At 48.4% G+C, this 10,039-nt stretch overlaps 1 protein-coding gene across 1 annotated transcript in view; it reads left to right on the top strand.

Annotated features, from left to right (window-relative positions):
• Window positions 1-3,536: 3,536 nt before the first annotated feature.
• The window catches only part of Prdm13 (PR/SET domain 13), an 8,444-nt gene continuing 1,941 nt past the window's right edge, over window positions 3,537-10,039 (top strand). Inside the window, 5 exon segments of the mRNA XM_010637386.2 lie at window positions 3,537-3,612; window positions 3,615-3,820; window positions 5,269-5,400; window positions 5,698-5,818; window positions 9,474-10,035. Of these exon segments, the coding sequence (XP_010635688.1) occupies window positions 3,537-3,612; window positions 3,615-3,820; window positions 5,269-5,400; window positions 5,698-5,818; window positions 9,474-10,035 (1,097 nt within the window).

Below are 10,039 nucleotides of genomic sequence, written 5' to 3'. Positions count from 1 at the left end.
CTCCTTCCGGGGCGCGGCGGGGTGGCAGTGTTACTCGGCGACTCGGCCACACCGCGTCCCGAAGCTGGAGCCCCTGGGGACAGCCAACGTACTCTCCCTGGGAACCAGAAGTCCAAGGTCTTAGCGCAGCGGAGAACACTAGCCTCAGAAGCGCGTTCTGTGAAAGGAGCCACTAATCTCAGAACCGGAGTCCTCCGAGGTTCCTTCCCTCTAGGCGGAGCCCAGGCAGGGTGCACGTGCTCGGCGCCCGCAGCAGCTCTAGCTGGGGGGGGGGGCGCTGCTGGGAAACGGCGACTTGGGGGCCGGGGCCGCCCCCTAACGCAGCCGGTTCCGAAAGCCGCGTGGCGCGCGCGGAGCTCCCTGCACCCTGACTCCGCTGCCTGCGACTGCTCGCGAGTGTCCGCGCCTGGTCAGGGGCACCTGTTACTGGGGGGGGGGGTGCTCGCCGATCCGCGGTGGGGAGCTGAACAGAGACACCTCGGTGTAGGAGGGATTTCGCTTAAACAGGGCCTCTGGACGCCCATTTTAAGTCGATAAAAAAGCCGAGTGGAATGTTTTGATTGAGTCTCAACATTGTCTTTGAATAAGGCTGAGACCATGTAATTAATGTGTCTTTTTAATAAGAGACAATACGGCCGTTCAAGCTATTTAATTTCATTTAATTTTCCATCCCATTTGCTGCACAGCCCGCTTTTACTTTTTAACACCCAGCCTTTCATGGCCCATCTTGCTCCACTGGGCACATTAGATTGGTTTCACCCTTGCTTTTTAGAGGAGGAAAAATAAAAGAAAATGTGTTCCTTTCCTCCTTTGTGGACAATTTATTTCACTTGGGGAACTTCAACTCTGAGCCACAGGACAGAATAAAACTCGCCGAGCTGGTGTGAATGCCTCTGGCGCTGTCTCTTTCTTCTAGCTGAGCTGGGAACCAGCCACAATTGGCTATATTAATAAATAACTTTCCTCACAGTCGGCCTTTACATGGTCCTATTGATAAAATTGTTCGCGTGTCGTTCACGCTTTTTCACTCATTAAGGAGGGCCAGGGAGGCGCCCCGAACCCAGGCCCTACGCTCGCCCCTTCCCGCTCACAGTGCTGGTAATTTAAACTGGGAGTCATCCCCGAGTCGCCAGGCCAGAGGTTAGAGGGACATGTTCATGGCTTAAATTTATTGCCCTGGACTCTTCCAGCGGCTTCCTCTCCTCCTCCCCTCCTCTGGCTTTTGCCATTCATAGGCCGAGGGATCAAAGGCTCCCTCCTCTCTCCTGAGGGCAGCCTAGGAGGGCTGCGGAGGAGCTAATGGAAAGTTAAGAAGAAAACTCCGTGGCAGCTCCCTCAGAAAGTGGTGCTGGGCATGGCCTAGTTGTACAAGCACAGAGGTCAGAACGTTGGCTGTCAGACCTGCACAGGGGATATTCTGTGTCCTCACAACTATGTTTACATAGGTACTGTATTTGGCCCCAAGTCTGGCTCTCCAGATGTCCCTGCAAGGTCTGACTTGAGAGCTCAGACTTGAGACCTTTGACTCAGCCTAGATTCTCCCAGGACTCCAAACTAAAAGCTTTGGAGCTATCAAAATGCTACAGGGACCAAGACCTTGTGTGCAAAGGTACAAGATCCCAGTAATGAATGTAACTGTACTGTCTACCTAGAATGTATCAATAAATTCAATTTAAAAGAAAAAAAAATGCTACAGGTGCTCTAAGAGACCTCCCCCCCACAATTGAGGTGGACAATGAAGACAGAGCCAAATGTCTGTCTGCAACTAACAGTCCCATTTTATAGATTAAAAGACTGAGTCTCTGAAGTAATTCACTTGAGTTGGCAACACAGAGTGAATGACACTCCAGTCTCTTAGGTCCAGCGTGGCAAGCATTTGTTTCAAACCATTTGCCACAAGCTTCTTGGAGAGCCCTCCTCAGACGAACCGTAAAGTTATGGATGTTCCACCTGTATCCTGTGCTGTGGTTAACCAGAGTCTCTCCTGGTGGTAAGACAACTGCACCTTCCTTGGGCAAAGCCACCTAGAAAGGCAGAATGAGAGTGGGGGGATTTAGCTCAGTGGTTCTGCCTCCTGTCTCATAAATTCAATCCCTGATGAACACACACACACACACACACACACACACACATTCACGCACGCACACAGAATGGGAGCTGCTGGGGTGGGTCCTCTGCTCTTCTATACCTTTTTTGACTACAGGTGGAAAACCCAGCACTGCTCAGGCCACTCAGGGTCTGTGTGAGGGCTCCAGGGCTGGCTGCCTAGGATTTGGGAGAAGACTTCCAGGACTAGCAATGCACAGTAAGTGCCACTGTCACAAGTATCTGCTGACCTCCATTACCCAGGTGCTATTTTATGTCAATAAATTTCCTCACACAAATAGAAGCCTTCCCTCAAAGAAAGGGGTCTGTGTGGGACCCAATTTAACTCTGAAGTATCTGTCCTGTTAGCTCCAACTGCGCATAGGCAGAAGTGGACCCAAACACATAGCTCCATACCTTGTCCTTGTTTCCAAAGGCTTTGAAAGAGTGAGGGCTTTCTGTTTCTTTTTAAAACAAGTGAAAATCCAATTTGTTGGTTCGAGGGAAAGTTTTGTTTCCGTTTTAAATTTAAAAGCAAAATTATTGGTTGGCACTTAGGGGTTTCGTGATCAATAACCTGACCTGAAGAACCACCTCTTCAACTGACCACAGGGTCGATGGCACAGGATCCCCTGTGAATTCTTTGGTCCTGCTGCTGCTTCCTATTCTCCAGAGAAAGTGTAGACCTCAGAGTGGACCCCTGCAAGCGCGATGCACAGCTAACCTCAAACTGATCTGGAGGTTTCATAGTTTGGGGCAAAATGGGGCAGAGAGAACAAATAAAGAGGTTCTAAATAGACACTGGCCTGAACCCAATCCCCTGAAATGGTAATACGGTCGTTATTTAAAAAGTGTAGGTATTTTCTGGTGTCTTCCCATCAAGTACCTGCCTAATTTCTGTATGGCACACGCCAGAAATCAATAGAAGTTAACAAGTCCTCCAAACAGTAGCCATCTCTTTGTTTAATCTCCTTTACAATAAAGTCAAGGGGAGAGAATTAAAAATCTTTGAAGTAGACCAAGGCTCAAAGGAATCAGCCAAGTAGACTTAAAGTAGTCACTTATTTCCCAAAACTGGTTTGTCGGCGAACAATAAAAAGAAGTAAAATTTATGGAGAAATTATACAGTGGATTTGTCACTTAAAATATCGTAACTGTCTCGGGGACAATACCCCATGCTGAGGATTAATGGTCCCGCCGGACCTTTGATTCACCAGCGCCTTTTCTTCGCCCTTGACAAATTGGATTTTTAGGAATGGGAAGGTCGCCTAGACCATTGTGTGTTAGCCATTCAGAGGCCTCGATTATGCAGGGGGCTGAGGGAACCACTCCATGTGACCCTCTCGGGTGGGACTGTGCAGCTGCTTCGCAGCGCAACTCTCTCACCAAACTCCGCGCCCTTGCGCTCGCGATGCCAAAAGGCGCCCGCCCTGATTGAAAAGGCGCAGTGCATGCCCGTCCGCGTCACTCCGCGGGCGGAGAACGCACGTCGGGGCGCGGCTCCCTGGATCGCTGGAGGCTCGGGCGCTGACACTCTCGCCTTGCGGAGGACCCCGCGAGCCCCAGCGCCTGCCTGGCGGCAACGGCAACAATGCAAGGAGCCGCCCGCGCTCCGGCCACCAGCGTGAGTGCCGACTGCTGTATCCCGGCTGGCTTGCGCCTGGGGCCGGTGCCTGGCACCTTCAAGCTGGGCAAGTACCTGTCAGATCGCAGAGAGCCCGGGCCCAAGAAAAAGGTATTGGCCATTCCGACCTCCGACTCCCGCCGTGCTCCTCCCTTTGCCCCGACCCAGGGAAGCAGTAGAGAGGGAAGTGGAGGAAGGGTGACTGCGTTTTTACCTGCTGTTTCTGCCCAGTAGAAGGGAATTCCGATTATTCCTAGCAAGTTTCACTGAGAGCTGGACCGTGGGCTGGGCGGAGGGTTAAAGACGTGGCTGAGAGGAAGTAGCCCGCGACTGCGACTTGCCAAGCTTTCTGTACCGCGAATATTCGGAACTAGCGGTGGCCCCAGAGCTCTGGGGTGTTCTCAGTACGTGTCTGAGGATCCCCCGCCCCGTCCCCGTCCCCGTCCCCGTCCTTGTCTCTCTAGGCAGACGCATCCTTCCTGTAGGGGCACACACAGGGCATTGAGGACTTTTCTCCTTGTCTTCCTTATCTATGTTATTTTGAGGCTTAAATTTGTCTTTAAATAGTTTAATCCGAATTTTTCCAAAAAAGATCATCCGTGGGAGGTCCTCAGTTCCTGGAATCTCCCCAGGTTGATCTTTTCACCGGTTTGCCTGAGGATTTGGAGTCAGTGGAGACCAGATGGAGTCCCTGAAGCAGGCTCAAAGAGCACGGCGCACACCCTCGTGGGGCACGGGGTCCCTACGCCTGAAGCCGGGGCTTTGAGATATCGGGGTCCCAACCCGGCGACCCTCGGGGGAAACCTGCCGGCTCTGATTCCCCAAACAGCGTTACGGACCAGAGAGGGAACTTAAAGGCTCTCACCTGCCCTGAGGGCATCCCAGCGGAGCAGCAAACAGGAAATGGAGGCAGAAGGGCTGGGGGGCGGGCTTTGACTTTACCCTAACCAAAGATCTCTCGTAGCTCTGGGGTCCAGCCTTCGGGACCCGCGTCTCTCTGCTGTCGAAGTCAACTCTCTTGCCCCTACATCCAGGTCTAACTTCTTAAAATGCCTCGCCTGCCTCTTAGAACGTAATTTAATTTCTTCTGAAAGGCCGCTTAGCTGCGGGCAAAATTTCTTTGGATCCCCTTCGTTCCCAGAATTTTACTCGCTTACACCTAGGTGCGGTGCTGAGAGAACTGGGAGAAGCGGGGAATGGGGGATGGAGAAAGGACAACGGATTGATTTTCAAAGGGCTCTCTCTTCCTGTCGGGGATGCTTTCAGATTAGCAAGGAGAGAGGCGGGATGGGGTAGGAAACGTCTCGGTAGGAGGCGCCCCCAGTCTCTCCCAGTGTGGCAGAGGTGGTGGTGGAGAGGTTGTACCGGCCAGCCACCTTCTGCCTCCATCCTCCACGCTAGTGCCCCCAGGAATAACCCTCTTCCCTGCAGCCCGTGACAGTCTGGTCAAAGGGGACACGAAGATTTTCATGAGTCGGGTGGAGTGGAGGAGAATCTTTCTTTCCTGGGTGTGGGCCTCGTCTTGGTGCGGGAGGGAACCACAGCTGCTTGTATTGCAGGTGCGCATGGTGAGAGGGGAGCTGGTGGACGAGTCGGGGGGCTCCCCTCCGGATTGGATAGGGTTAATCCGGGCAGCCAGGAGTCCGCAGGAACAGACTCTGGAAGCGATCGCAGACTTACCCGGAGGACAGGTACTGTGGGCTCTCCCCGCCCCCACCCCTGCCAATTCTATTTACATAACCGTCCCTAGGGTGGCCAATAATATTAAGAACAAAGCACGTTAGTTACAGGTGTGATTTAAGGGCCTCGCTACCCGGTACGGTAGATGCTACTGTACTGTTTTCCCCATTTGAAGAATGAAGGGAATGAGGCTCACAGAGATTCTGTAGCTGCTCCAGGGCCACGAACTATCCTCAGAGTAGGCATGTGCACCTTTCTTCCGACGACCCAGGAAATGACAGAGAGCTTTCTTATTGCTTGCGTCCCAGATTTTCTACCGAGCATTGAGAGATGTCCAGCCAGGGGAGGAGCTGACCGTGTGGTATTCCAACTCCTTGGCTCAGTGGTTCGACATTCCCACAACTGCGACCCCCACGCACGACGAGAAAGGTACCGCCTCCCAGGAGGCCTCCAGGCCTGCGTGGGTGGGCCAGACTCCAGCCCTCCTCCTGTCCTAGGTCTTGGGGGAGTGTGTCCCCACATTTTAAGAGCTTTTCTTTTCAGCTGTGTAAAACTGAATTCATGCTCCCTTCTTAGGCACAGAGAGCACCTGCCACTATCCCCTTAACATCAACAGTAATTGGTTAAAAAGAAAAAGTGACAGTAGAAATCTTCCTTATGATGGTCGGGGAAAATAACTCTTCTTGAATGTCATAGGATCATCCTTTCCTATCACACATCCCAAATGACAGCTGTTTACTCAGTCAATTAATAAAGGGGCCTTAAAATATTGTTATAGTAATTACATGGGTTCCAGAGAGAACAACTCAACCCTCAAATGCTTTTATAAGATGGGAAAGTGTCTCTTTACTGGTTTTGAGGACAGTAGTGTATTGGAACAGCATTTTAGAAGTATTACGGCACTCACAGCTGGACAGTTGGCAGGTACTAAGGTTCTTCCTGCTAAATGGTATTTATTCATTTCTCCCTCCCTACTTAAATTGAATCTGGGATGTATCCCAGTTTCTTCTCAGATTTATTTGATCCCTTGAAAGCCAAGAGTGGATTTATGCAAATTAAGGTGCAGCAACTAAAGAGAAAAACATTTTCAAGCCTTCCCTAGAATGCTAAGAACACTTCCATGGAAAGAAGGCTGGGAGGTGCTAAAATATTTAAACTCTTGAGTCTGCCTTTTCAGATGCAAAGCTTCTGCAGCTTTTTTCCTCCTTATCAATTATTTTAGTTTGTCCGTAACTTCTTATAAAGGCTCACTTATTTAGAGTCACAATAATGAATGCAGTAAAGTATCTTTAATATGATCTTTTCCAGAATTGCTGCTTAATTTTTTCCTTTAGAAAAAAGTACCAAAAAGCCTAGCATGGTGGCGCAGGCCTGTAATCCCAGCACTTGGGAGGCTGGGGCAGGAGGATCTCTATGAGTTCGAGACCAGCCTGGGCTACATAGTGATTTCCAGGTCAGACTCAATTACATAGTGAGATCCTGTCTCAACCCCCCCCAAAAAAAGAAAAGGTACCAAGAAATTAATAAGTATAAATATATGGGAATTAGGAAACACTATGAATAAGAATGAAGTTTATTCAGAATGATGAATCACTTCACTTCAAAATATCTCTGTCCTCTGTAAATTAATTCTATTTGTCAAGATTTAAATGCACAATATCCATGAAAATTATCCTCATGTAATTTGCTCCTTGCATGACATTATCACATTTTCTTATTAACCTCTTCTAATAAAAGAGAAATATAACAGCCTCAATTTGGTGAACTTTCAAATCTGCCAGTATGGACCAGTTTGGGGGCTATTGGCCTACAGGGTCAGCCATTTCTACACAGAACCCCTTTCCTTAGGCACTTCCAAGGAGTACAAAAGCAACTTGTCTCAGCAGTGGCCCTTGTGTTTTTATTTCAGCCAACTGAATTTATTAACATCATATGGTAAGATGAAAAAACACCACCATTTTCCTTTTGGGAAAAGTATAGCTTACTGTGAATCTGCAGTCTTTTGCTTAGAGATGCTTGAAATCTTGACTATTTTAGGGTCACATGAAAGAGAGAAGGCAAAGTCACAAAGTGTTTCATATACTTGGCATGAGCTGGATCTCAGTTCATAGAATGTATTGATTAGAATGAACTGAAAGAGATGTATTGAATTGGGAAATACACAGTTTGCTTAAATCTTGGCAGGAGGATGAAATAAGAAGGCTTCTATTCTTCCAATAGTGGCTAACTTTAATGGGTTTCCATTTTATTATAAGATTAAGAAAATTAGTGCCCCTTTGTTATAAGAACAAAGATTCCTAGGCTTTGCATTGGCTGAGTCATTCTAGGGCAGACTAGAAACTGTGTAAAAAGAGGTGATAACTAGGTGGTTCTGAATTTAGGAGAAGGGATGTTAAGATATTAAATCAATATAGTCACCAGGAGGTTGCCTCTTTCTTTCAAGATTTGCTTTTCATAAATGTTTAGTAGAAGGAATATTGAGATAGCTTCTAGAAACAATTAGGATATTGTCTCATATGCAAGGCATCTTCTTTTCTTCCTGGTTTCCATTGGTCTGTGTTGGAACAAAGTGCTTCTTACTCAAACTTTTATCTTTGTTATCTAGAGTAGCTACTTGCTTTATGCAAAACCAAAAGCCAATATACCTGAAGGACAGGAAATCTGGGTTTCTCTCATTGGTTATTTGGGTAGTAATGTTTAAAAAGTTTGAACTGCTTGTGTATAAGGAGGGAGAATTTTACTATTCCGTTAAAATTTGAAGAGATTGACATATAGTTTGGATACTTCCTTATGGCTCAACTAACTTCTTTCTCATAGGTATCTTTTCCTTCAACATTGTCAGTGAACCACATTAAAAAATAACCCTAATTGCAAGGTAACTTTTTTATGTACAGAAATAACATGATTTTTTGAGTGAAAAATTAACTTTTGCCATTTAACCATAATGTGTTTCTAGACTGTGTTCATAGGCTCTGGTAAAATTAAAAACAATGCTAACAATACAAAACCACACACAGATTTGATTTGACACCAAACGTGTGCACACACGCGTGCACACACACACACACACACACACACACACATATATATATATATATATGGTATCTGGTAGATAATTCTGCACTTATTAAAAGCTGAGTTATCTACTTCTAGATATTTATTCCACATACACACACATACATATATATATATGTGCATTTATGGAATAAAACACAAGCTAATATATCTTCACCAAGGACTCAAGGACTTTTACTAAGTTGGATTTGTGCAGTTATCTAGGAGTTATTAATTAGCAGCTGGGACAACTGACAAGACAATGCAACATCACCCTTCTTAGAATATTATCATCCTTTCCAGAATTTTTCCTCCCATCAAATTAAATGGGGTTAAAGAGGAAATAAAGATACAAATAATTTTGAAGAATAGCAAATCATAGTCCCTATGTGGTCCTTCAGTTGGTCACGCTCCGGGAAAACCTCAGGCAAAGTGTTTAGGGCTGGGAGGGGGTAGAGGGAGTGGGCAGTGGACACAAAAGACATTGTTCTATGAAAAGGAATGATTACATATGGCCCATACATACAGGATATTGTCTCTCCTGGTAATGAGGCACTCACGACTATTAGATTGGCCTTTGTTCAGTTTATCCAAACTCCTTGACATACGCCACCTATTCTGCAAACACCAACAGATGGGCCCAGGCACAGCACAGCCTCAACACTTGATTTAAAGCAACAGCTGCTCTCTGCTCTTGCCCAGCTAGCCTGCCTGAGCACAGCCCTTCCAAGGGAGATTTGTTCCGACAGCCTGGAGGAGGTATTTGTTGGAAAGGCCCAGGTCACAGCTCCTGCCCTCTTAGAATTCTTAGAGAATGGAGCAAGTGACAAGAGTTGGCCATTTGGGATTTTTCGAGGTTCTTGATACAGTGGAGTTACAAGCTCATCTATTCATCAGGCCCCAAGAATTTGTACTCCTGAGACTACCATACCGCTGGTCAAAACCTGAGCTTTTCTTTGGGTGCTCTGGCACTTTTTCTGTCTTGCTTGTCAGCCTTCTCACGGGTCGCTTTCCCACTTTTTTTGTCCAGGCGAGGAGCGCTACATTTGCTGGTACTGCTGGAGGACGTTTAGATACCCCAACAGCCTTAAGGCACACCTACGTTTCCACTGCGTCCTCAGTGGCGGCGGGGGTCGCGCCTTCCTGCACCATCAGCACTCGGCTCGCCAAGGCGCTGCCCAGGCGCCAGCGGATGGCTTCAGCCTCTCCCCGAAACCTAATGCGCCAGACTTCTCCGCGCCCGCCCAAACAGGCACTTTGCGGCCCCAAACACAGGCTCCGCAACCTCCCCAGGCCTGCGGCGTTCGGGAGAGCATTAAGCGCGAGGCCTCCTCTGCGCCCTCAGCCTCCTCGCCGTCCCCAGCCAAGTGGGGGCTGCCAAAAAAGGGCAAGGAGCAGCAAGACCCTGTCCTGGACGTGAGCGGGGCAGCCCGAGCACACAGCCACTTCCTCGGCATCATGGGCGGCTCCCCAGCTGGCGGCGGCGGCCTGACCTTCTACCCCGGGGTGCGTTCGGCTTTCAAACCTGCAGGCTTGGCCAGGGCAGCGGTGGCCGCGCATGGAGACCCCTACCGGGAGGAGGGCAGCGGCAAGCAG

Source organism: Fukomys damarensis, unplaced genomic scaffold (genome assembly GCF_012274545.1).
Source record: "Fukomys damarensis isolate Sample0158 unplaced genomic scaffold, DMR_v1.0_HiC HiC_scaffold_14, whole genome shotgun sequence".
NCBI lineage: Eukaryota > Metazoa > Chordata > Mammalia > Rodentia > Bathyergidae > Fukomys > Fukomys damarensis.
Note: the sequence above shows the minus strand (reverse complement) of the source record. Positions and strands in the feature narration are given on the sequence as shown.